This window comes from Rhipicephalus microplus, chromosome X (genome assembly GCF_043290135.1).
Source record: "Rhipicephalus microplus isolate Deutch F79 chromosome X, USDA_Rmic, whole genome shotgun sequence".
Taxonomy (NCBI): Eukaryota; Metazoa; Arthropoda; class Arachnida; order Ixodida; family Ixodidae; genus Rhipicephalus; species Rhipicephalus microplus.
Genome location: NC_134710.1, coordinates 482,947,704 through 482,975,313, shown reverse-complemented (window position 1 = coordinate 482,975,313; position 27,610 = coordinate 482,947,704). Strand labels below are relative to the sequence as shown.

General features: G+C 45.9%; 1 protein-coding gene across 4 annotated transcripts in view; it reads left to right on the top strand.

Annotated features, from left to right (window-relative positions):
• The window catches only part of Mp (collagen XV/XVIII-type protein multiplexin), a 731,849-nt gene that overhangs the window by 579,509 nt on the left and 124,730 nt on the right, over positions 1–27,610 (top strand). For all 4 annotated transcript variants that reach the window (XM_075880876.1, XM_075880875.1, XM_075880877.1 and 1 more), the window contains one exon: positions 13,379–13,460. In XM_075880876.1, the coding sequence (XP_075736991.1) occupies positions 13,379–13,460 (82 nt within the window). The remainder of the gene's footprint in view (positions 1–13,378; positions 13,461–27,610) is intronic.

Here is a 27,610-nt window from a genome sequence, read left to right as displayed (position 1 = left end):
GGTGTAACCTTAATAGACAAGAAGAGAGCAGACTGGATTAGGGAACAAACGGGGGTTAAGGATATCATAGCTGAAATCAAGAAGAAGAAACGGACATGGGCCGGGCATGTAGCGCGTAGACAGGATAACCGCTGATCGTTAAGGGTAACTAACTGGATTCCCAGAGAAGACAAGCGGGTTAGGGGGAGACAGAAGGTTAGGGAGGCAGATGGGATTAAAAAGTTTTCGGGTATAAATTGGCTGTAGCAAGCACAGGACCGGATTAACTGGCGGAACATGGGAGAGGCCTTTGTCCTGCAGTGGACGTAGTCAAGCTGATGATGATGATATGTTTCCATTGTTATGGGGAGATGTTATACCCATGACAACATTAGCAGTTATTAGCTGTTTCGTAACGATGCCAACAGAAACATGGATATTAGCCACACTAGAAGTGGTAGGCTGGCATGAAGCATTGGTGTTTGCGCTGGCACTCGCGAGAATGGTAGCCATCAACACTGCTACACAAATACTTCACAGGATGGTGCCTGAGTACAATTAACTTTGATTCGACCTCACGGCTGCATCATAGGAGTGCATATGTAATAAAGTTTGATAGCCAGTACTGCAACGACAGTTGATGTTACACAAACATTGGAGATAATTTGGAAAGTATAACCGAGGCCGGGCATGGCTCTGTGGTAGAATACTGAATTGACAAGCTGAATACTAGGTTTCGATTCCTACTGGGACACTTGACTTTGTTCTTTGCATTCATTTGGTGAATGCTGCCTATGTCAGCTTTTTAACATGATAGCGTTGAAGAGCTCGCGTCGCAGAAAACCCGCCGCCGGCGTCTGCCCCGTTGGTTGTTAGCAAAAAATCGTCTGTGCATCTGTGACCAAAAAATCAATTTACCTAGTTTCCAGAAACTCAAGGAATTCCTACTTATGACCTAATGGAGGCGTGCTAATTGCTGCAAAACAAAACCCCCAAGACGTACTACTAGACACTCAACATAGGGCTTAACAGATGGAAGTCCATTGACATCGGCCAAAAATTAACTTTTTATGTACAGCGCTATTCCCCTTACCCCTTTCATGAACCACACAATGCCATGATAATTGTACCCTGGTATTTTTGGTGGGATATATATTGCACGAAAAATACTAGGATTATGTCAAAAGAATGGCATCAAATTTTACCGACATGTAATCGAAATAGAGACACAGGCTTCTAGTCTTATTTATAATGCCAAGAGCATTTAAGGTAAACGCATTGAAGATAGCTGGTGGCCTTTTTCACTATCTAGGTATCAATTTTTCACTATCTAGGTATCGAAATTCTGCCATATCAGTCATAGTTTACCGACGTTGCAAGCTCAAGAAAAGTGTGGCTCTGAAGGCTTCAACACAGCGTTTTGCCAGATCTTCTAAGAAGGCAGTCCTTAAAATTGATAATGTTTCCAATTTTTTTTCCTATAAATTTCGTGCCTTGCATCCAAATGAACCTCCATCCTACTTTTTTTTGCATTCGTGCTCTCACTAACTGCTTACCTTGTCTTGTCAAGCGTTCGTTGACACATAGGACTACTTAAACTAAAACGAAAGGCCACTGTAGAAACACCTAAGTTTTTTGTCTTATCCAGAACATTTCATTTGTGACATCGAGCATAATGCACTACAATTTGTTTCAAACTAAGTTTGTTTGTTCCTACTCTGTCTGTAGTGTCAATATCATCACGAGTAATTGTTTTTCCATCATCGCGCAAAAATTTCGGACAGTGTCAAAAGAAAACCCTCACCTGGGACACCATTGATGTCAGATAGTTCAACCTTGAATACAGCGTAAATTCTTCAATTTTCATCTGAGGTTGCTTATTTTCCCCTGGAAGTTTTTTGTGCCTGTTTCAAGGTGCAACAGGCTCTTCTTGCAAAGCCTTTATTTCTAAAGAGAGAGCGTTGACACTCTCACCACCTTCGTTCCACACTACTGAAAGGACCAAAGTTCAGCATGAATTTCGTGCTTGAAATCCTCTGCTTACCATGACGTACAATTCACAAGAAACATTAGTACTCTTGCTTGGCAGGAGTGCATGCAGTAATACTAACACAATTAAAGCAAGAAGTAAGTGTCTCACTTGTGCAAAAATGATTTTGGCAAGCACTATGAAGACCACACACACTGCTGCCAAACTGAGGAGAATATGAAGAGCACTTCATATAAGTAGGCAGCGTCTAGTAGCTTGGTGAGGCACAGCGCATGAGTAGGGTGAACAGAGCTGATGCTTGGAACAATGTTTCAGAGTTTGCTGGTGCTTGGGCTTCTTGACCTTGTCAGGAACGTTCCTTGAGCAGCCTCACTCACATGAAATGACAGACCGTGCCGAAGAATTTCTGCACCGGTGCCAAAAAAATGTTTTGGTGAGGTGTGTCTAGACTGCATGCGCTGCTTGCCAAATTGCAGTGAATGGATAGAAACGCATGGCCAACATGTATTTAGTGGCACGCAACTGAGAAATACAAAAAGGGCATTCTGCAGTATAAATACAACGAAAAACATGCTGCTGCAGAGCTTTTCATGTCGATGTCATACATGTGAATTTTCATTCACTTTTACAGCTCGCTCATGCACGATGAAGTTAGAACTCTTAGACGAAGACACCCCCTTTTAGCTGTATTGACTGCGCGTAATAAAGGGATAAGCATGCATGAGTATGCGGTTGCCTGCGATCAATAAATTCAGTTCTTGAAGCTGACCAAATATATGCACGAGTGCATCCATAGAGGCACATATTATACATTTCTGTAGTTATGATACCCATGTGATGTGTTTCTTACGTAAATGCCATGCAATATGCACCATATGAATATTTTATTACGTAAAATTGCAATGCCACTGCATATACATGTAAGTATGCGCATATGCATCCACTGCAGATAAAGCACAAAATTAAAGGAATACTGACACATGAATTCTTTACAAAGGTAGTGGAGGGCTCCAGAAATTTCAACCACCCGGGGTTCTTTAACCTGCACCTAAATCTGAGATTTCAGGCCCACAGCATTTTCACCTCCATCAAAAAAGCAGCCACCAAAGCCGAAATGTCCTCCTGCGACCTTCGTATCAGAAACCGAGTATCTTAGGGACTAGACCACTGCGACTGGAGTTTAATCTCCCTGTTTCCCCGTGTAGGGTGGCAGACCGGGTTTGATGGTCTGGCTAACCTCCCTTCCTTTCCTTCTCTACCATTTCTTTTCATGACTTTAACGAATGGAGCTTCCTTCAAACGGCTAACATTCGGATGTTTATAATTCACCTGAAATTGAGTTCACTAAATGAATATTGTGTGCTGCTTCATAGTGATCATTGATCTAAATTGTTTTGGTTGGCTAAAAAGGCACTACCACTCACTTCTCATCAAACAGCACAAGATGTCTGATGACCATAGGGGGGAAAAGTGGAAACGCTAAGACAAAACATCTTTCTTGAACCACATGCCATCACAATAAAGCAGGCTAGCTTCTGCAATAATGACCAGCAACCAGGATCTCAGACACTACAGATAGCTACTTAACGTAATGGTTTCCCAACATGACGTAAAGGCAGCAGAATCACATTGTGCCTAACGGGCTTCATTATGTTAATGATGAGGCCACAACGTTATTGGCATCTGAATGCTAATAACATTTTACCTTGCAAATCATGTGACAATAACATTAAATACGACGTCATGAATCTTGCATCCTACCTAGTGGTCTAAGTACCAACAAGGTAGTTTTATTGACGTTGGTGCTAGCCAACAACAATCACTTGGTTAACAATATTTTTGATATTGTTACGTTTAGTAGTGTGTTTATAACCCTGTGGCGTACTGGTAGACTTCAAGGGGTCGTGCACCGGAGGCCTATCTCGCTAGCCGAACGTCCTCTTCTCTAATCTGCCTGTTCCCCGCTACCCACCGGCTCATACCCAAAGCACATATGCAGTAACATTTCGCTCCGCGCAGACGAAGCCCACCAGGCGAGTTGAAGAGTCTCTCTGGGAATATAGCGCTTCAAACGTGCTATGTGGACTAGTTCAGTCTTTGCAGATCGTTGGCCATTTGAATGAAGACGTGCTACGCAGTAAGTTACATCGCTTAAGTGGTCTATAACAACATAAGGTCCCGCATAGTGTGCCAGCAATTTTTCACACAACCCACGGTCCTTATTTTGCGTCCACAGCAAGACGTGGTCTCCGCGATTATACGTCACGTGGCGACGTTGGCGGTCAAAACGTGTCTTTGAGCAATCTTGCACAGCGAGGGTGCGCAGGTGAGCAAGACGTCGGGCTTCTTCTGCACGGCAGACGATCTCGGCTATACCGGAATCATGGTGGTCCATAAACGCGAAGACGGTATCTAGAGTATGACGAGGTGGCCGAGCATACAGAAGAAAAAACGGCGCCGTTCGCTCCTCTGTCACCATCGGTATGTGCGACGGACTTTAGCGAAGCTGGAAACTCCTGGCCACGCTGAGACTCGTTCGCCTTCGTACCGACCGACGCCTTCATACCGGCCCCGCTTCACAAAGGCGGGCAGTTCCCGTTCAGCAAGCTGCTCCACTCCGTTCGGGTAGGCGACCTTACACAGCGGAGCGCTCTCAGCAGTGGTTCGGCGAACCACCCCTGCCCGTCTGCTACAACTGTGGCGTCGAAGGCCACATTGCCAGATACTGCAACTACCGGCAGCCTCCAAGGTACGACCGCTCACCGAGATCCCACCTGTCTGGCTTTGCACAAACACCAATGTTCCCTGGAAGCGCATCCCACGAGATACCAAGGCCGCTGCGACACCGTTCTCCCGCCTCTGACCGCAGTCTGACACCGCCGCCAGCCCCTCGCTCCAATCGGTCGCCGTCTCCTAGGCGCCGCTACCCTTCGCCACCGCCGGAAAACTAGTGGGCGGGACCGTTGGAGGTGAGGTCGCTGGACAGTCTTCGATTTCCACAGAAATGCCTCGCCGTAGTCTTCGCAGTGCAGCACTTCCGGTCCTACCTGTACGGACGCCTCTTTACCATCATGACAGATCATCATTCGCTCTGCTGGCTGGTCAACCTGCGTGACCCATCTGGTCTACTAGCGCACTGGGCACTCCGTCTGCAGGAATACTTTACAGTTTCCTATAAAAGCGGGCGTCGTCACGCTGATGCTCTGCAAGATCTGAGACCCGTATATGTCTGAAGAGGACATGTTCGGACACCTTCTGAAGGGTATAGCAGAGGACGTCTACAATTTTTTGATAGGCAGGGAGGACCTCACTTCCATATCCGCCGTCCAACGTCACTGCCGTACTTTCGAGAAGCTGAAGACCCGTCGTATGGCCCCGAAATTGGTTAGGCTGGAAAATGTCACCATGGTCGCCAGCGTCGACGTAAGCCCGGCTGCCAACCTTGCCGCTACTATCAGGGCAATAGTGCACGAAGAGCTACAGTGACAAGACACACTGGCCGACGACACCATCCATCATCCGCCTACCTGTTCATCCTACTACCCAGAACCTCCACCACTCTGTTACCTTTAGTATTGTGTTCATTACGCTGTGGCGTACTGGTAGATTTCAAGGGGTCGGGCACCGGAGACCTATCTCGCTAGCCGAACGTCCTCTTCCCTAATCTGCCTGTTCCCCGCTACCCACCGGCTCATACCCAAATCACACATGCAGTAACATTATTATTCAATTGGTCTGATGCGTACATTTTCAGGAATGGCAGTTTAGATTTGTTCATTCTCAGATAAATACAATCTCTAAGTTTGCATGTCAGCAGCAACATATGCACGCCTTAGGCACGCATACTGTGATGTATAACCTTGTCTTTTGAACAATAAATTAGGTATTCATACACTGCACAAACGACAGGTTACTTGTAAATCTGCAGCGAGGACACAAAGAATTTATGATATCAGATAAAGCGTTACACTTATATTCGAAAGTTTCATTGGAAGTAGTGGTAGAACTTCGTTTTAGAATGTCTGTAGACGTAAAGTTATTCGGCAATGTTTTACCTCCAAAGCGGGCTGCAGTGCCCACAATTATTAAAAACCAGAAAAATTCAATGATAGGTGAACAGGGGGACGAAGCACTACCACCAAAATTGCGCTCGAACGAGTGAACTACTGCTCAACCTAGCGCTTGCACAGCTAAGGTACGGCTATTCGGCCACTCATAGACAAAATGTATTGACCCAGGTGTCATTGCACGCTTTGAGAACCGCACCTACAGCACGCTGTGTCAAGTTTACGCACACTTAAGTAAGCTGAATATCATGGTAATTTAATAATATACGTTCCTGGTGGATGCAAACACAATTGCTCACACAGAAAAACACATCTACCTTATAGTAGTCACACACGATTAATGATCATGTAGCTGTTGAAAAGAGGGCGCGTAACATATAAAACTTTCTTCAGATACTTCTTTGGCACAGAAAACGAACAAGACCGCGTAAATACCAACGCGGACATCACGTCATTCTTCTCCATTGTTCTAAATAAATACGCTAAGATTTAAATCAACGCGAATCACTGGAATACTCCAACGCACGCGACACACAGACGACGCTTACGGCTTCCAGGCTCAGTCCCCGAACGGCGTCCAACGGCAGTGCAAAAATGTAGTCACTCATAGCGTGCAGAGCATCGCCCGCTGAATCACAGCCGCACAGCGCACATTGCTTTAACCCCCCTCCCCACAGAAAAACTTTGTCCGCGTGTAACGTCCTTGAGCTTAGACTTGAGCCTAATGAAATTAGACACACCAACAGGCTCGCTATGTTAATAAAAACTCACTTATCGTCTACTAGCTAAAAAAACCTTAGTTCACAACGTTATTATACCATGGCACTTCCGGTGGTAACCGCGGGAGGAGCCGACTGCGCGAGCGGAAGCACAGAAGCCTGGATCGGGCGCGCCGCGGCCTTAGCTGGAGAACCAAAAAACAAAGCGTCGACAGCAGAAACATCCACCTACCTTTTTAGTTTGGCGAGTGCTCGACGGTACAAAGCAGCCGGTCCTCTCTTGAGTATAGTGCATCTTCGGAACAAGCAGCACCGACAGAACACAAAAGACAGCGCAAGCACACTTTGAACAACATAAAATATTGACTTTAAACGCTCGGCACACAGCCGTTGGGGCCTCCAGGAAGATTCCGCCATTTCTGTCCTTCTGACTCCACCAATCCGCAATTATTTATTTACAAGTACTGCTTTCCCATGCTTGGGACATTGCAGGAGCGGGTACAGAAAAACGATCGAAAGCACAGAAACAAACCATAGTGCGCACAAATTTAAATGACTAACACATAAAAATTTTCCCGAACTCTACAGTGTTCAGTCTACGCAATGCACCATCAAGCTTGTTCCAAACTTCCACCACACGCGGAAAAAAAGAGAATTTGAAACAATCCAAACGAGACCTGAAGGGTACAAAGTTCAAAGCGTCTGTACTACGTGTTGTACGCGCTGGTATATCAGTGAAAGATAAGGGCGCGTGAACGCGGGTCATTTTATGTACAATCTTGTGCAACAAGATAATACTATCACGTGTACGACGTTGTTCCAGTGAATGAAGTGACAACAAATGAGCATGTGAAGACGGGGAGGAGTCCCGATCATAACGGTTAAAAACGAACCGTATAGCCTTATTCTGCACAGATTCCAACCTGTTTTTATCTTGCTCAAGATGGGGCGACCAAACCACAAAAACGTACTCGAGCATCGGTCTCACTAGTGTCTTGAAGGCAGTTGACTTACAATCTTTTGTCGAGTTTTTCAATCTTCGCTTTAAGTAACCAAGTTTCCTTAGAGCTTGACAAGTTATCAGATCAACATGTTTGCCCCATTTAAGGTCATGTGTAAAGGTGATGGCTAGGTATTTGAATTCACTCACATGTGCTAGGGTGGACCCATTGTGATTATAACTGAAACTGAGAGGCTGTTTTTTATTTGAGAGAGTCATAGCTACAGTTTTTTTGTAATTTATGAGCATTTGCCACGTTGAGCTCCAATCGCAGAATAACGAGAATACGTTGTTGAGGACTGACTGGTCTTGAAAGGTAGTAATGCAGTTATACAGTACACAATCACCGGCATACAGACGTATGCTTACAAGGGTTCCAGAGATGACATTTAACAACATCATTAATAATTATAATAAACAAGAGAGGCCCTAGCACAAAGCCTTGCGGCACACCGAATGTGATTTCAACAGGGGATGACTGCACCTGGTTGAAAGCAACGAACTGAGATCGAGAACGCAAGTAATCCGCAATCCAACCGAGTAATTTAGAATTTTTAAGAAAGGAACTGAGTTTTAGAAGAAGTTTTTTATGGCATACGTTGTCGAAAGCTTTCAAATAGTCTATGAAAATTGCGTCTGTCTGACCCGTTTTGTTAAGTGATGTGGCAATGTCATGGGTGAATTCTAGGAGCTGCGTTGTTGTAGAAAATCCAGCTTGGAAGCCATGCTGACACCGGGACAGAAGATTGTTTGCGTCCAAATACTCAACAATATGTTGATGAATGATATGTTCCAGTAGTTTACAGCTTGTTGAAATTAGGAAAATTGGCCTATAATTTGGAATGAGCTACTTATTGCCAGATTTAAGTAACGGGACAACATTAGCTGTCTTCCAAAGTATGGGAACAGTGGCCGACGCAAACAATTTATTAAAAATGACAGTCAAGTAACGAGCGCACCATTCGAAGTACCGCCTCAAGAACGTATTAGGAATGCCATCAGGACCAGAACTTTTAGTCACATCTAATTTTAGTATCAAATTGTTTACACCTGAATAAGAGATTGTGATGTCTGGAATTGTAGACTGAACAAAGTTGCATGCATAATCTGGGATAGTGCCATCATCACTAAAGAAAACGGACTTGAAATAGTTGTTGAAGCTTTCTTCAATAGTGTTAGAATCGGAGCGTGATTGTTCATTTATAAGGAAGCAAGACTGAACAAATGACTTCGGGTTAATAGACTTCCAGAATTCGGTCGGGTTTTCTACCATAAACCGTGACAATGTATTGTTGAAATAGAAATTTTTCGCTTCCTGCATTTTCGCCTTCAAAGTACACTTTAAAGAATTAAGCAGTGGTGATCGCGCAGCTGACAAAAGAGGACGACCTTTGCGAAGTCGCTTTACGCGGCGAGTTAGTTGAATTATTTCCCGTGTGTACCACGGATGTTTTGGATTGCGTTTAATGCACTTTTGAGGCACAAACTTTGATATGCACTTCTGTACAACACCATGAAAATGACCAAGGAGTACATTTACATCACTGTGTTCACTGCTAGGAAAAAATCTTCAAAACTAGATGACAGCGTATCGATAATAGAGTTGTCATTGGCACGACTAAAATCAAGCACACGCTTAAATTCAGGTCGTTTTGGCGGGCACACTATGTTGCGCACACAATCTTTTATATGATAAGTAAATGGATTGTTTCTGCTTAAATGTATAGTAAAAAGTAGTGAAAATAGAAGATACGCTAGTGTGTATTGCATAGAATATTTCTCAAGTTTGAAAAAGAAAAAAAACGACATAACGTGTATTCGCGAGAAATTTGAAATGTCAAAAGCGCGCGAAATTTGGAACGTTTGCTTGCTTGTGTATTTCTTATACCGATACCTTGTTAACAAATGTACTTTGCTTGAGTGGTTAAGCTGGCTGTTAAAAACAGTGTTAAAACGGTTGTATATTAGTACAAATTACAGGCAGCAAGCAAAATTTGTCCAACAAAATAAGCGTACTGGTTGGCAAACAATATTTTAGCTGTTTTCAGTGAATTTTCTTTGGGAAAAGGTTTTAGTCAAGGCTCAATTGAACTTGCTTTGAAGAATACTTCTATGAACAAATTCAAAAAAACGTTTCTTTAAAGCTATAATAATAGAACGTCAAAGTCTATAGCCCGCCACAAAAATTGGTAATGCCTGTCAATTGATACATTGTAAGGTTAACAAATATTTGTACAACACAAAAACTATTTTCTCTACCATGGTCTTGTTGGTTTGTATTTATTTGCATTAACAAATGTATGATGTATATATACTGTCGTGGACAAGGCTTTGTTTGCAATCTTAGGCGCGAACTAGGTGGAGAGCTCTATATGTGTAAGTCACAACCCTGTTGTAGCTCTTCAAGCTGCGTACTCCGCCATAGGCTAGTGAGCTTGTAGCGCATAGCTTGGTCAGCGCTGGCCGTGAGGCGACGAGAAGAAGGCAGCAAGAATGCAAGAACTGGTGCAGAACTTACGTTCAGCCGGGCACTATCGCTATTCAGATATCCGTTACTTCAGTGGTGCTATTAATGAGACCATAGTGTCTAACCAGGAGACCTCTAAAAGCAGGTAATGCTCTATGACCACGTTACTCACAAAGTTTTGTCGGCGACTGTGTACCTTAAGGGGTGCTCATCAGCACCAATTAGTTGTTGCACCCTTTTTGCACCCTAGTTTCTACCCTCCTGATGTGTTCACCTTTTAGGTTCCGCTTGTAGGGTGCTGAGACGTGAATAGCCTGCTCAAAGGGTGTGCTTAGGGTGTCGGCACCCTTTTTGAAACCCCTATGGGTCAGAATTGGTTTAGTGTGCACGCTCAACGATTCATCGGTCTGCGTAGTTTGATTGGTGACGACATGATACATAAATGTTCATTGCCAACTTTGGCGGCATGAAAGTGGTGACGTCAACACTTTGGTTGACAATGTTGCAAATCAGATTAAAGAGGCATGTTAGGCTGAAGGCGTTGCTTTAGCTCACTGGCTAACACACTCCGCTATTGAGGTAGGAATGGTAGGATGAAACTTGCGACGGCCAGTATCTTTCCGGTCGAGTTAGTTGTTTTGGTACATTGATGTTATTCTGTAACCACATTCTAGACAAAGTTAAAGCGATAGTGAGAGTTCGTATGAAGTGAAAACGCACGGCCTTGCGAAAGTGGATAAAGGTAACGTTGAGCACCGGTGATGACCTTGCACCTCATGCAGCATCTGATGCGCCACAAACTTTTTCCTTTTTCCACAACGTGTCAAGTGCACACTTGACACGTTGCCATGCTAAGTAGAAATTCAGGCACCGATTTGGGGAGAAAGACGCCGGATTCTTTGCTCAAGTAGCCATTTGAAGCTTCAGATATGTCCAATGCAATGGCTGGTGCGTGCGTCATGTTGTTCGGCTGTCGGCAAAGCTTATCAGTCATTTCATTTGAGTCCGCACAAACATGACTAGTTTTCAAATAGTTACATGTCTTTTATCACCGTGGTTTTAGATGCAACGCAACGTTTTGACTACCCTGTGTAACACTGTCCCTCCGTCCGCACCGCTGCCCTCGTCGCAGGTGTTGGAGCGGTGCACGGCACGGTGACGTCTCTCTGCCTCGCTTACCACGCGCTCGCCGCGTGTCCGCTCTTTTTCGCTCCACGCTCTCCACTAATCGCAACGACGAGCCCATTGATCTTGTGGACATGACCCCAACCGCGCCACCCCTCTTCATCTGTTGGCAAGAGAATACAAGAGATGGTGGGTGTGCGCGCAGCGTCGACCGAAGTAGAGAAGACGCTGCTGCTTGCCGCGTAATCGCACCGACGGGAGGGACGCTGTGACGACTTGCTTCACCCTAGTGCATGCGTACCTTTCCCAGCTGTCGCCGACGTTGCGAGGCGAAGCCGATCGCGTTTGCGAATGGCGACGTCAACACCGACGAAATGCAAGCCAGGGAGCCGAATGCAAGCGCCAGCAGTGAAGGACCAGTGACACCAACATGGTGCGAATCAACAACACCGATCGCGTTCGAGAACGCAGACGGCGCACGGGTAACACCGACTAGACGTGAGCCAAGGAAGCCTTATGCAAGCGTCTTCAACGACTCACACCTCGCGTGTTCTTGCGTTTTAAACAAACGTTCACTTGAGTGAACGCTACATCGATTTTTTCTTCAAACCGTTTTTCCAGCACCCGCGTCGACGCCTGTTTCAACCGGGTCTACGCCGTGCGCACCACTGCTGCTTCGCATCTCATTATGGTTTCCTTCGGAGAGATGGTTCATACTTTTTATTTAATTCATGATCACTGAAACATAGGCTAAGCATTACCTGTAAAGGTTTCTGTCTTCACGTTTTCTCATTTAACTGGTGTAGCATTTTAAATGACAGTGTGCCTCTGTATGTTTGAAAATGTTAACAGGAGTTTGCATTAGAAATAGAGCGCACGCTCTCGTGTTCCGAGAAACACCTCGTCATCGTTCAAGTCACCACTACGTAATGTATTCTAGAATGTAATTCTGGAATAAGCATTCCATAACGGCAGCCTTTGAGACATAGCGTGTGTTCCACACTTATTGAATTAGGTGTAATGCTTCAGTCACACTTTACTCAATGACAACTGTGACAACCCGTATATCGTATTCGTTTCTCTTATTTAAATGACAAGACATCAGAAGGCGTATTGTGAAGCGTGTTACTCTCGTATCACTGTAGGTAACAAAACATTCAGCAATGTGAGTTTCACGATATTTCTCACTTAGCATCTAATCAGAGACTCGCCTCTAAAATATAATCTGTGTTGGAGACGTTGATGTAGGATCGCACAAAATACGCATTCACGCTCACAAAAATTACGATAAAACACAATAGTAATTGTTGTATTGAACGTCAATGAGAACCAACAGAGAATAAAGCCAAGAAAAGTACAGGGGTCATCATTTGTTTAAGTTATTGTAGAGACATTCATGCTCATAAAAAGTATGAGAAAACACAATAGTAATTGTTGGAACCAACGTCAATGAGGACCAACAGAGAATAAAGCAAAGGAAAGTATAGGGGTTAGTATTTGTTTAAAATATTGTACAGATATGAATTAGATTAAAGTGGATTAAGATAAAAGTGGCCGCCGGTATACACCAAACCTTCAACCTTCGAAATACGCGTCCGATGATCTACCACATAGTAAATGTGCGGTGGTGGTCGTCCTTGCGCGAAGGCTATATGGTTTATCTGTAGACCTAAACTTCGAACAGTTCGTCAGCGCTGCTTGTAGCTAAGGCGGTGAGTATGCAACTCTGTTCTTTTGCTGAAGCGCGTCACGTAGCACTTCTTTTTTAAAGAGCTGGAAGCTAACCAACAATCATTCGCCTACAAGTGGTAAAGTAAAAAACGGTAAAAAACCTTGGATTAACAGGCAATGCAAAAGCTACCTGTGGCCATTTGGGAAAAAAAGTTTCCGCAGAGTCATGCTTCTCACTTCGACACGAAACACGCACTAGAAAAAAAATTCACTTAGTGAGACAGAGAATCCATCAAAAAAGGTGCCGTCACACTGTAGAAAATAGCGGCGTCCACTGAGCATCCGACTGTAATTTTGCAGGGGGAACCGGGTCCTCCGGGACCACCCGGACCACCTGGGTTGAGCCATTGGTCTGACACTTCTAACACGATCAACACGAGAGGTAAGAAAACTGTAAAAAAAGAGAGTCAAAAGAACATTCTGATGCGCTAATTCTCTTTCAGTACTCACGTGATCCCTTTTGGAAGGTAACCCCAGGAAACGAGAGTTGCCATTTAGAAGGGAGTTGTAGAACTGTCGTGAAGCGCGATTCGATGTGAAGGCGCTGCCGTACACGCTCTACATAATACGCGTTTGCCTTTTGGCGCCGTCTTGGTGTGCTCCTGACTCCCCCCTGCCAGAGTTACCCGGGCAACGGCTGGGGTAGCCAGGGGAGGGTGCCGCCGTGTCAACCAGTGTGGCCTAGTTCTGACCATGGTGCAAGAATAATTTAGGTGAGCGAACGCCGGCAGAATCCGCTGCCCGATAATGTTCTGCTTCGCCAGGAGCTTGGGAGATGGCGCTCCAAATTCTGCCCCGGCTTCCCCTTCCCCTTCTCGGTGTAGGAAAGCCCCGGCATGTTAGAAGGTACTGGTGTTCATTTATCGTCGCAACAACACCCTCGCTGCATCGTCAACGTCCTCCCTTAACAGCCTGTTTTTCGCGGCGCCGCTCTATGCGTGTCGCGTGTTTGATATCGCACGATTACCAGGTTTTGTCGGATTTGGAAACCGTTGCTCACGTGCCGAATATGCTTTGCGAAATTCACCAACAGCCCGCCACGATCCTCAGTCCGGCGAGCCATCTATCGGCACTCCGCAATCGAGAACGTAATCGGTCCCTCCCCGCCAAGCGCTCGCTTCGCGTGGTTCACTAACCTATAGTATTTTGGCACCGTGGTTCGGACACAGCAGCGTCGCAACCGCCAATGCTCCATGCAGTGCTTGCTCCTCCTCTCTCTCTTTCTGATCCGTCCTTCGAGTGAGACGTGGGTCGCGGGTATTGGTAGCTCAGAATTCGAGCGAGCATGCGCATTTTCGATGGTGGTCACGCATGGCTCCGTGCTCGAAGTGACTGATTGTGGGCATCGTCAATCGTGGCCTTTCATAGCATATGGGTTATAGCTTCACTGGTGCCCGTGACGTAGGATATCGATATGCAGCGTTGTTGCGGCGCCACTCACTGCCTATTTTCTACGTGTCTTCTCTAACCGATCACCCTGTGCATTATTATTTTTCTGTGATTGTTGGTGCTGAAGTCACTGATTGCGTTTTTCCTGGCGTCCTTCCACAGCTGTGAATTCGACCAGAATATTGCGGCTCTGTCAAAGAAACGCTCGAACACTATTCAAACTCTCATGTTTTACACGTTGAATGCGTAGCCTGAAGTACATGTGGATTGATACAGGAAGAACGGCAGCAATAGCAGCACGCAGTGCGAAATATTTCAATTTTAAAAAATTTTAATTAAAAAAAACAACCAACCTTCATTATAAGTTCCATGGGCTCACCTGACAGTTAACTCGCCCTAACCAGGTAACGTGGTGAGGATTTCTTCAATGTGATGAGGTGGAAGCTCGTAAATAGAGGATGTTTGCACGCCATTGTTGCTCGTCGTTTCCAACGTATTTATTCAATTATACATGTACCTACAATACTCTCTACGGGCATTGTTGTAATGGGATATACAAATGAAAAGTACACTCTTTTGATTGAAAATAAATTGCATGGCGCGAAACAAACTAACAACAAATCAAAAATAGATAAATCACAGCATTCATTATATGCACAAAACAACATGGGCTGCACATTTCCCCTGGGTAAACAAAAAGAACAACATGAACAGTAGAAAGAAAGAAAGTGACATTATGTGACAATATACGTCTTTTAGAAGTGAAGGGAATGCTGTGTCAGGGGCGGTGTTACGTTTGGCCCGGCAATTCGTCTGGGCCGACGCCATCATGCGTAAGCCGGTCTGCTATGGATGCTTCAACCCCATCGGCGCCTAGTCTGCAAGACGCTGTCCTGCAGATGTTCCAGGAAGCAGTCTGATCTCAACGTAAGCATCGCCAGACAAGCCTTTTGTGGAACGGGCTCGAACAGCGGGGCGATGGTGCAACTGTAGCGGTTCTCATTAAGTCAACCTCTCGACTCTGCTATTGTCTTCTATGCGAAGCCATCGCAAAGCACCATCAGTCCAGAGGCGTGGGAAGACGTCGAAGGAGCCGTTCTGAGGGATCGAGCATTTGGACTGCCTGAAGCTGAAAGCAGCATGGACCCCTGCTGACGTTCAGGTTCGCGGCCTTCTTCCCGGAGGAGCTCAACCTCAGTTACTCTCCGGACTCTACCTCATCACCCTGCAGCGACTTCAAGGCGGGGGCCGGGTGCATCATTGTGTGGTGCGCTAGTGCTCCGATTGGACCATTGAGACTTCGTCACCTGATTTGTGACGAGAGTGCTCACAGCCTTCCTCGGATCTCGAAGTAAAGGAGACTGCGGGCTATAAAAACCGAAGCATTTTGCAAATCATTGCGAAATCATGAACTGAATCTCTTCTGTACCTATTGCGGGATCTTCTGGATCCCTGTACAGTTTCTATCTTTCTTCTATAATGTAAATAATTCTTCGTTCTACATCTCTTAACGCGTCCCCTCACTGGCGAAGATTGGCTTTGTGGACGATGGCGGGAATGAGCTACCTTAAAGAAGCCCGCCAATACTGCCGTCGACCACGAGCCCTTTACAACTGGTCGGCAGCGGCGAAATGAACCTCTCGACATGGCGCTGCGTTGAGGTGAGTGCTTGGTCCTTGCTCTAACTTTCCGGGCTTCATTTTGTGAGTTTAGTATAATCATAAAGGTATACACACTGCTAAAAGACGAACTTTTGTATTTATTTAATGACCTAGATATTGAGGTTGAGGAAAAAACTGGCAGGTAACAAATTGTGAAGCTAATTTTGCAAAACGCCAGTGAGAAAGCGATTTGATACGCGTTACAAGCTTTCTAAAGGTTGGCAGAACGAAAACAGAAAATAGAGGAAAGGGAAAGAGAGGAACGAGAAAAACAAAAAGAATTTAAGTTGCGTAATATCGCTCCTGAGAATGAAGGCAAACGTATGGCTCAATCGAGTAAAAGGGCTCCAGAACAAGCAAGCGAGATTGAATCTTACCGCGTGGATAAATTCCCCAAGCCATTTCAAGTTAGGGAGGACATAGGGGTATTTCTCGCATATTTTGAACAGACCTGTGTGAGGTCGAACTTTGCTCCGCGCTCATGGCCACATCGGTTGCTTTCTTTGCTGCCATATGAAGCCGTTGAAGTGATCACGAGACTCAGTGCGAAAGAAGCAGATGATTATGAGAAGGTTAAAGCCGCCTTATTGAAGAAGAACCACCTTTCAGCTGAGGCATTTTGCAAGAGGTTTCAAAACCCAGAAAAGAAGGATACAGAGGGATATTACTCTCGTAGCTTCCACGCTTTTTAACCACTCGATTAGGTTTCTTCTCATACCGTAAGCAAAGACGAGGTAAACGAAACCACTTGTCTAAAGCAGTTTTAAAGAAGCATACTTGAGAACGTGAGGCTGTGGGTGCAAAACAGAGGTAATGTAAACACTGTGGAAAAGGCGGCCGAGTAGCCGATGAATACACAATGCGTAGAAAACTGAGCATAGAGTACAGAAGGCCGGACGGACGAAAGGGGCCGCAAAAAAAGTTTGCATTCAGGAAAGACTAGCAGGCGAAATAATTGAGCAATACTGAGGTGAAAACAAGTACGCCAAAAACAATGGGGAAAACTCGAACAGTGGGACACCCCAGCAGTCTCAAAGAAAAGAGTTCGATGCTTTTAAACTTGTTAGTTGCTATAATTGTCACAAGACTGGCCATATCGCAGTAAACTGCAGAAAGCCTAAGGTAGTTTTATCCTATATGGATGAAAGTGGTGAGAACTTGGAGCTTTTACGCTCAAATGTCCATGACCTGAAGGTTAACGGAAAACCCTGTAAGGTACTCAGAGACAGCGGCGCCACCATGGATATTTTCCACCCATCTTACAATACTGTAGATGACTTCACTGGAAAAGTGGCATAGATTAAAAAGGTTGTGGAGGAAAACAGCGTCGGTCTTCTATGGCGAAAGTAACGATCACTGGGCCGTTCAGAAAGCTTGTGACAGAGGCAGCTGTATCAACAACACTGTTATTGCAGTACCCGTAATTATTTTCAAACCGTTCACAAAGGATACTGCGCGAGCGAGGTCAGAAAATTGGAGAAATGAAGTTAGAGCGCTGACTCGTTCCAAAGCACGTGAACTCGCATCTAGGGCATCAAAAAAATCAATCCCAAAGGGAACAGACACGGGCCTAGGTCACCGCTCAGGGGCGCAGAGAGAGTCGGTAACTAATCAGGAAAATGAAGTTTCACCAACAAACCCACATCATAACCTAGATGGAAAGCCAGCTGATCGGCAACGTGAGACTTTATCGGCAGAGTTAGGTGGGGTCTTAGAAGGAGAGCCAGGCGACGCACCTACAAGCGAAACGGGGTCAGTATTGTTGCCAGCGTCGAAAAACTTAACCTGCACTAGGCGGTCAAAGTTTTTCGACGCCGGCAACAGACAATCGCTGGCCGCTGAGCAAGACAGAGATCATAGCTTAGCTAAACTGCAGTTTAGAGCTAAAGAAGGGATCGCTAAGGATAACGTGACATTGCACAAGAAAGGAGGCTTGTTATATTGGCACTACCGAGATAAGAGAGGAAGGGTTCTATATCAGTTTGACGTTCCTAGAAAATACCGAGACGATTTCTTTAACCTCTGCCACGGAAATGGCTGGTCTGGTCACCTAGGAATAAACAAAACAAAAGAGAGATTGCTAATGAAATACTATTGGTCAGGGTGCTTCAAAGATGTAGAGAAATTCGTAAGGTCATGTGACACGTGCCAACACACGAGTAAGCCTGAGGAAAAGTGGAAAGATCCGCTAAAATTGGTACCTAAAATATCAAAACCATTGTGATGTATGGGGATCGACACGGTGTGTCCAATGCCGGCAACTGAGTCTGGTTATAGGTATCTGTTCACCATATTGTGCCCTGCAATGACGTTTCCAGAAGCAATCCCTCTGAAGGAGCTTTTTTCGACAGAAATAGTAGACGCGCTTCTGTCACTTTTCTCAAGGGTCGGCATTTCGGCAGAAATACAGGCTGATCAAGGGTCAGTTTTCACGAGCTCATCGAATGCAACGTTTCTACAGAAGTTCGGGATAAAACTGATACATTGTTTTCTCACCATCCTCAATAAAATAGTGTCGAGAGATGGCATTCGGTGTTGAAGCCAGTGTTGCGCGCACTCTGTAATGAGCATAAAGAAGACTGGGAAAGCTGTCTTCCGGCTACTTTGTTCGCCTTGCGTAAGGTCGCGCATGAGGCCACGGGGTTCTCGCCAGCAGAGTTAGTGTATGGCAGAACGCTGCGTTCTCCACTTAGGGTACTGAGAGAAATGTGGGAATAAAAGGAGGACAGTCAAACTGTGGTCGAATACGTGCTGAAGTTGCTAGAGCGGCTGAGTACGACGCAAGGGCTGGTAGAAAAAAACATGGAAAGAGCTCAAAAGACGGCCAAGCAGTACTACGACAAGAATGCGAGACTTGGAATCTTTAACATCGGTGATTAAGTAATGACTCTAAAACTGTCACGAAAAAACAAGTTGGAAGTTCAATAGGACGGGCCTGTCAGAGTGATGCACAGACTTTCTGGCACAAGCTACGTGTTAAAAATGTCAGGTGGAAGAAAAGAGGTTAACATATACCATTGTAACCTAATGAAGCGCTACATAGAGCGTCAGGGACTTGTGAATCTCGCTCTAAAAGAGCCCGAAGAAATTTTATCCGAGCTCGACGAATGCACGAGAAATTCCGACTCAGAAATTAGCCTTGAAGAGGTAGTAGCTTGCTCTATAAACGCTAAAGCCCTTCAGCCTGAACAAGTAGAAGTACTAAAAGAACTTCTGGAGCAGTACATAGACAGGTTCAGTCGTCGGCTGGGTTGAACAGGATTGATTACCGACGAAATAGAACCGACATCCGCCGAACCGGTAAGATCCAAGGCATACCAAGTGTCACAAAAACAGAAAAAGAATTTGGAGGCCCAAATACGGCGCATGCAGAGCTTGGGGTAACCGAGCCCGCTGAAAGTGACTACACGTCTCCATGAGTATATGTGGAAGACCCTAATAAAGACCCCCGTCAATCTGTAGACCACAGGAATTTGAATACTGTCACCAGGGATCAGTTGTACCCTATCCTAAATATTGAGAAGTGAATCGAAATGGTCAGCGCAGTGAAATACATTTCCACGCTAGATCTCGTAAGAGGATACTAGCAGGTTCCTCTCTCAAAAAGTGCCAGCCGTTTACTAGCAAGTTCCTCTCTCAGAAAGGGCCAGCCGTTATGCCGCATTCATTTTACCTTTCGGCACCTTTAGACACTCGGTTCTTAGCTTCGAGCTCAAAAACGCGCCTTTCAGATTTTCCAAGGCAATGGACATAGTACTGAAAGAACTGCAAGTGTTTGCGCTCCCATACCTTGATGATGTCGCAATATTTTCCGACAGCTGGGAAGATCACCTCAAGCACCTATAAAAGGTATTTTTGCGCTTGAGAGAGGTAGATTTGACAATGAAATCTCAGAAATGTAATTTTGGCTGCTTTCAAGTCACTTACCTAGGTCATGTTGCGGGACAGGGAAGGAGACAGCCGGCCTAACTAAAGACAGACGCAATTGCTGGTTTTTCACGGCCACGTACACAGACAGATATTCGGTCATTCCTGGGACTTGTGGGGTACTACAAGCGTTACATCCCTACTTTTTCGCAGCGAGCAAGTCCTCTAACAGACGCGTTGAGAAAAGGGGAGCCCCATAGCGTGAAGTGATATGAGGACAAAAAAGTCACATTTAAGTGTTTGAAAGCCTCACTCGTTTCCCGACCTGTGCTGCGTGCACAGGACTATGGTAAGGAATTTTTAGCCCAGTGCGACGCGAGCGACAGGGGCATGGGCGTTGTGCTTAGCCAGGTTAACGATGATCATGAAGAGCCACCCTATTCTCTATGCCAGCCACAAACTAACAGTCCGAGAAGAAACCTACTGTGCTTCGAAAAAGTAACGTGCCTGCTTGACTTGGGCAGCCCAAAAGTTGTCATGTTACTTGTACGGAGCGAGGTTCATCTTTGAAACAGACCACTGTCCCCTGACATGGCTTAATCAAATGTCACACAAATATGGTCGCTTGCTCCAATGGAGCCTCACCCTCCAGCAGTATAATTTCGAGGTTCGTTTTAAGAACGAGAAATTGCACAACGATGCGGATAGTCTGAGTAGACTCTTCTGAAAAGAGCCGTTTCAGAGAAAGAAAGGCCACTTCATTTTTACGGCTTTTGGCAATATATGACCAAAGTGGTTCGTTTTGTTGTTTTAAATTTTTACGTTTTCCTCCACGAGTGTTGTATCTTTGGCGGCACGGAATTCTGTCAAAATTTTAGTGTAGTGGGTTTCTGATTTGTTTGCGTTTTTTAGAAGCCTGGAGGGTTTGAGCGAGTCCAATGCACTTGACTGCGGCATGGTATTGTGTTGTGTGTTTCGCCTTGCTGTTTTCGATCAATGTGAGGTGGTTTGAAAGTGGGTTACGAGTTCGCAGCTGGAGGTCCCAAGCCAGGCCATTGTCCACGTCACCAGTCATTCTCTTCGTGCCCAGCGGTTGGCAGCGCTGGCCAACCGACATTTTCCGGGTGGCGGAGGAGCTGTTACGTTTGGCCCGGCCATTCGTCTGGGCACATGCCGATGTGCGTAAGCCGATCTGCTACGGCTGCTTTCAACCCCATCGGCGCCCAGTCTGCAAGACGCTGTCCTGTGGACGTTCCAGGAAGCAGTCAGGTATAAACGAAATCGTCGCGAGACAAGCTTTTTGTAGAACCGGCTTGAACAGTGGGGCGATGGCGCCACAGTGGCGGTTCTATTAGGTCAACCTCTCGACTCTGCTATTGCCTTCTATGCGAAGCCATCGCAAAGCACCGTCAGTCCAGAAGCGTGGGAAGACGTCGAAGGAGCCGTTCTCTGGGATCGAGCATCTGGACTGCCTGAAGCTGAAAGCAGCATGGACCGCTGCTAAAGTTCGGGTTAGCGGCCATCTTCCAGGGGGAACTCAACCTTCCCTCTCCGAACTCTGCCTCATCGTCCGGCGGCGCCTTCAAGGCGGGGGCCGGGTGCGTCATAGTGTGGTGTGCTCGTGCTCCCATTGGCCCATTGAGACTTCGTATCCTGATTTGTGGTGAGAGTGCTCACCACCTTCTTTGGATCTCGGTGTTTAAGGGAGACGGCGGGCTATAAAAGCCGAAGAATTTTGTAAATCATTGCGGAATCATGAACTGAATCTCTACTGTTCATATTGCGGAATCTTCTGGATACCTGTACATTTTCTATCTTTCTTCTATAATAATAATAAATCTTCCTTCTACCTCTCTTAACGCGTCGCCTCACTGGCGAAGATCACCTATGCGGACGATGGCGGGGAGCAAGCTACCTTGAAGAAGCCCGCCGTTAGTGCCATCGACCTCGAGCCCTTTACAGCGGTCACACTACTTTCTGGAAGACTATTCCATTTGCGTATAGTTTTAGGAAACAAATGTTGACATAAGTTGTTTTTCGGCAAATATATTCCCGTACGTTTAAGGATGGTCCCGTCGTGATGAGATGTAGGTCGGTGGATTGATGTATTCATTTCTATCAATCCCGGTTTTGTCAATTATTAGGTTGTAGAGAAGACATAGTCTGAAATACTTACGTCTTGAGGAGAATAGTGGTCATTCAAGTGCACCAACGGTTTCGCTTCAGCTTTTGGTGAAGTTGTAATCACCCATCACAAATCGGGCGGCACGTTTCTAAATGCACTCCACTGCATCAGTATTGACGTGTACAATGTTCATTGTACACATCGTTGCCGTAGTAGTGAACATGGTGCTTGATTCCTTATTGTGAGTTGGGAGGTATTTTGTGCTGTTCTTTGCAGCTACATTCAGTGTCTCTCTCTACTTTCATTCTAAAGAAATAAACTTACGGGACGACCAGTTATGTGAAGGCCACCAATTACGTTGTTCTTCATGGTTCTCCTGTTGAGTCTTGACGGGTTGTTCAGTGAGCCACCCGATGAACTACAACGATGCAGCAACATCACTAAACGAAGTGCCATTATCGTCACACATCATTCGACGGTGGTTAATTGCTTCATGGCAAGTACGCATCACAGCAACATTCATTACGCATAAGCGGATCACAAAGGAGAACACGCACCCAAACGCATACGTAGAATACTAAGGCTTCAACGTAGCCGATATTTTCTACAGCAGCTTGCAAGCGTTTATGCTCCTAGTTTGCGAAGGCACACAATGTACTGAATAGCAGCCATAAATCATATAAGGTAACTTTTCTTCTTCTAGGCATCAAGCTGTGCTCTTATGTTTGCTTATACGTGTGAGACTACTTAGCAAGAATATTTTGTTCCAAGATAATGGATGAAATTCAAGTTTATCGTAATTTTGCTAAAGAGTGTCACCATTACGGCAAACTATACTACGGCACATACAAAAAATCTTGGAGCGCGGGTGCTTATTTATTAGCGCCAAGAAAGCTTCTTGGTTAGTAAAGGCAAACGTTCCAAGGTTTACTAGTTGCTGCCAACTGAAGGTATGCTTCGAGGGTAGTAAATTACGCTAAAAGCGAGTAAATACATGCGTTTTCGAACTGTTCATGAACATTATTCCTAAGGGAGTACTCACTAGTACAAGTTGGAACGTGGAAGCCGAATGAATCTCCATTACCTCTGCAGACTTCATCATACAAAAACAGTCAGTCACATTGCGCACAAAGAACTTGAATTTAAAGTCAAATGCAGAAGGGGCTCGCGTTCTGATGATTTCCATCGCGACTTTAATCACCGTGGCCGATATCGTGGGCCCTCATGATGGTCCAGCTTGATTGCTTTCAGAAGATGTTGAATGAAAAGTAATTGCTAGAGAAGCGAAATTCTAATAGCTGATGTATCTGATCAAGCTGAAGCTGTCTTCTGTTGTTGAAGGTCGAGTGCTATTGGAACTCGTGGCGCGTCACAAACAGTGCAAGGGGCGCGCGCTTGGTGGTGAAAAGGGAAACCACAATAAACAACACCATGCAGTAGGTTTTATCTAACATCACGTTGAACGCATTCTACACGAAATGCACTGATTGGGGAATGTAAGTTTCCGTCTTTTCAGTCTGAGTTATGATTATCTTGGGAAGATGAGTGCACAAGGCCTGTTGAAGGATAGAATAAAATCGACAGTGGGTCGTGGAGGCATTCCTGTCTGATGAACTTTTTGGAGGATGTAGAAACTTGGGGCGAAACTCTTTTGCATATCAACATTTGCTAAGGGATTTTGCATTTGGGATATTGTATAAGAATTACTGATAATTGCTTGCTTAAGCGACTTTAGGTTTGTGGTTCTATCAGCCTTGACCTTGGTGTATGCATCGTCGCTCAGAAGCTATCCTGTTTTATTCGCGTAGTCAGCGGGATCGATAACAACTATGCTGTTTCTTTTGCCGGCCGGAATGACAGGTTAGACAAGACACCACTGTTGCCCCAACTACGCCACGTGTTGGTTGCCTACATCACGAGCGCCAACGAAGCAATAGCCCATATGACCAAGATCCAGAGGTTGTCGTTGTCCACGAGAAGTCCACTACCATGGGCACCTTCATCCCTCGGTCCAAGAAGCGCACACATCTGAGAAAAGCGTAGGGCGTCGTGTACCGGATTGCATGCGCCGACTTCACCACTTGCTACTTTAGGAAAACCAAAAGCTTCCACGAATTAATGCGGCAGTGCAGGGATGATCTCAGTCAATTCAACAGTGAATTGACTGAGATCGCCTTAACAGAAGAGTGTGAGCAGTTTCACAACCAGTTCTGACAGTGTGGTGATATTGGAAAAATGAAGTAACTTTCGCCGGTGGTCTTTCGTGGGATCTTGGTAAATACAAGAGAAAGCGGGGCGCATGAAATCCACCACTGTTCCACGGTGGTGTGTGTGATGCTTTGATGCTGCCTTTCCTTTACTGCCAGGGCTTGCGACAAGTGTCAGCAAATTTCGCACACACGGCAAGAAAGCGCGTTAAGCACTGCACATATCGTGCCTTATCACTCTAGAAGATGAAGTCAATCAGGCTTCGAGAGGTCAGGTTTATTTAAAAGTAATCTTGGTTGAAGCTTTATATTTTTCAAGTTTTGTGTTATCCCAGCCAAGCAGACACTTGCTGACTGTGAAACTTTGTTCTGGAGAAACTTCTATTGCGCGCTCAAATGACCACACGTGAATTAGTGATCATTACAGGTCACTCTACGGGAATTTGAACCATCAGGCACTAAGTCTCGGGAATCTTGAGAAAACGCAGCAAGGAATATTTTGTTTGAACGTACGGATACGCTTCAAGGCATGGGTATATTGCTATGAATATAATAATATGCCTGCTTTTGAATTTTTCTTTTATGATTCCGAAAAAAAGCTGGTGCCAGCTTCGGCTCCATTTGCAATGTTTGTGAGCATAAATTTAGCCTTGGCCGTAAGCGAGCACTGAGAATGGTCGAAGTATATATGGAATAAAAATGTTAGCTTCGAGTGCAATTCCAGCATGCGCCGGCCTTCTGCGTGGCAATAGCGTAGAATGCTCCAGGCGTCAAAACAAAGAAATTGCTTAACAAGCAGGTGTTTTAGAAGCCCATTCATCAAAAAGTGGCCATAGATATTTCATTATCATCATTAGCAAAGCATGAACAAACTAACAAAGTGCGTTGGTTCACGTGTTCCCTAATGGACGCGTAGTGGGCTGTTTGCTGAACAGTGAAATGATGCATTAAGGCGAAAGCGCACCTCCCGACTCTACTGCAGTAGGCATTTTAAAGTAGTTTTGAACAGCTAGTGTTACGCACACAGATGTTCTTTCCCTTGCGGCATGGTTGAGGCATCAACGGAGAATTACCGAAGCCACGCTAGCAATTAAGGTGGTGCGTATGGTGCCCTAATGCAATAGTGTGTTCTACTCTAGAATGCGAAGCTCAAGCATCCTCGAAGTTGTTCAGGTAAAAACAACAGTAAACACGGTGCTTCAGCTTTGCACATCTGTATTTGCTGGCGTAACGAAGATCTTATGATTGTGACAGAGCTGTGCAGAGGTAGGCGGCGAAGTATTTCGGCTAACTGATGTCCAAGTACATGCATTGGAAGCCTAAAATAAAAATAACGAAGGAGCTGCACACCGTAGCTCATCTTAGTTTCTGTGTCCTCGTGGGACGCCAAACCGCTGAGAGGGGCCGATCTCACTCTTCAGCCAGAGCAGTTAGAGGAGCAAACCCCAGATTCCTTTTCGCGGGGACAGGTGTCGGTGCCAGTTCCTGTGGTGCTCGGCAGGCCATCAATGAAGGCACCAAAAGAACCCGTGGCATGCCTCGCCGTGCTCAGCGTCAAAGTGGAGGTGCTTCTGCAGCTTCGAGAGCGCTCTCCAGAGCGGTCAGTAGCTCAGGATCACGTTCCGCTGAGCGATATGGTTCTACCGTGCAAGCGCACAAAAGTTTCCAATTTGCTAAAAGCACTGCCAATCGACGTGTCCTATGAACTTTCTATTATCAATGTAGAGAATGTTGGTGCAGAACAGGCGTTTTCCGCTTTCCCAATGCTGAGAATGATTCATGAAGAAGCTCCTCATATTCCTGCTCCTGTTTGTGACAACAATGTAAATGTGAGTGGATTGCTGAAAGTAGAAGACAAACATAGAGAAGCAATGCAGACTCTGATACGGGCATGAATTTGGGTCAGGCGCCATCCTCCGGGCAAGGTGCCATCATCGTTACTTCCACGACAAACCCTAATGCAACCACTAGACCATGCTTTGTATAGCACATCAAGCCGAGTCACTGCGTGGCCGAGACCATCCGGCACTAAGCAACCAAGACTGCCTCCTGAAATTTCCGAGGAGTTGGTTCACAGCGACCGACAACACGGACACGAATGTGTGCGTCTAAGCGACTAGGCAGGGCTACAGAGGCCAGTAGACGTCCGACTCTCACGTTTTTGTGGACACGCAGCGCCGCCTTTTGAGTAGTGCAAAGCCCGACTTTCTTGCACAGTTTGCTGCGCAACCAGGTGCAACTACAGCGTAAAAAACTGCAATTCAGCTTAATATTAGCTGTATTTGAGCCTTGAACTCTTAGAAAAAGAGCTACAACTTTTTCTCCGCTTGTCAGGCGCGTCACCGAACCACCGTTGTTAAGTTTGGCCCGTGAATTCGTCTAAGCAGACACCATTGTGCGTAAGCCGGTCTACTGGGGAGGTTCTCAAACCCTTCAGCGCCCAGACTGCCAGACGCTGTCAAAGATTACGGCAATTACCCAGACCAAGTGTCAAGCAAAGGCGAGTTCCTGACTTTCAACTACGGACCCTTTTGTCATCCTTTCGAGCAGCAGCGGTGACTAATGGCCTCGGCCACTCATCTGGCGATGGGGAAGCTGTTGTGACCGGCGCCAGAGCTGACAGGGGAGCTCCGCTCTTTTAATCCCCAATCACGTAGCCGACCGGCGCGCTGCCTATGCCCGCCAGGCATCGTCCCTGCTAACCCGAGGGTGAGACGTCGTGTCGCCACGACGCCGTTAACCGTTCGAGAGAGAACAACAAAGACAGCATCTTCCTTGGAAGAGACCGTGGCGGCCGCCGCACAACGCCCAGCTAATTAAGCGAACAAATCGGCGGACCCTTTGATGTATGCTGTCAGGAGCTTGGTACCTCTCGACTAGTGGCACACACACGATGAGGAAGATCCCCGCTGGAGCCACCTTGCAGTGCAGTGATCACGACTCAATATTAGACGTTCACGTGGAATGTGCATGCTCGTCCCCCTCACCTGATGTGCGTGTGTGATTGGTGTTCCACTCAGAGAGGAGGAGCCTGACAGGGCTTAAAATGACGCCGCAGAGTGCTGGACGTCGCTCTGAACCATGTAACGGTTCAACCACCACGCTCGTGGTTTGTGAAACCACTAACCCTTCTTTGCTATAAATACGTGTAAATAATGCCATAAACTTGTTTGTTTTCGTATCCTCTTCTTGTCAGCGTTCAGTTCATCCACCCGGTTACACCACGCTACCACAGAAGACCGGGTAGACCCCCATTCACTACACCGTGAAGTGCTTGCTGGTT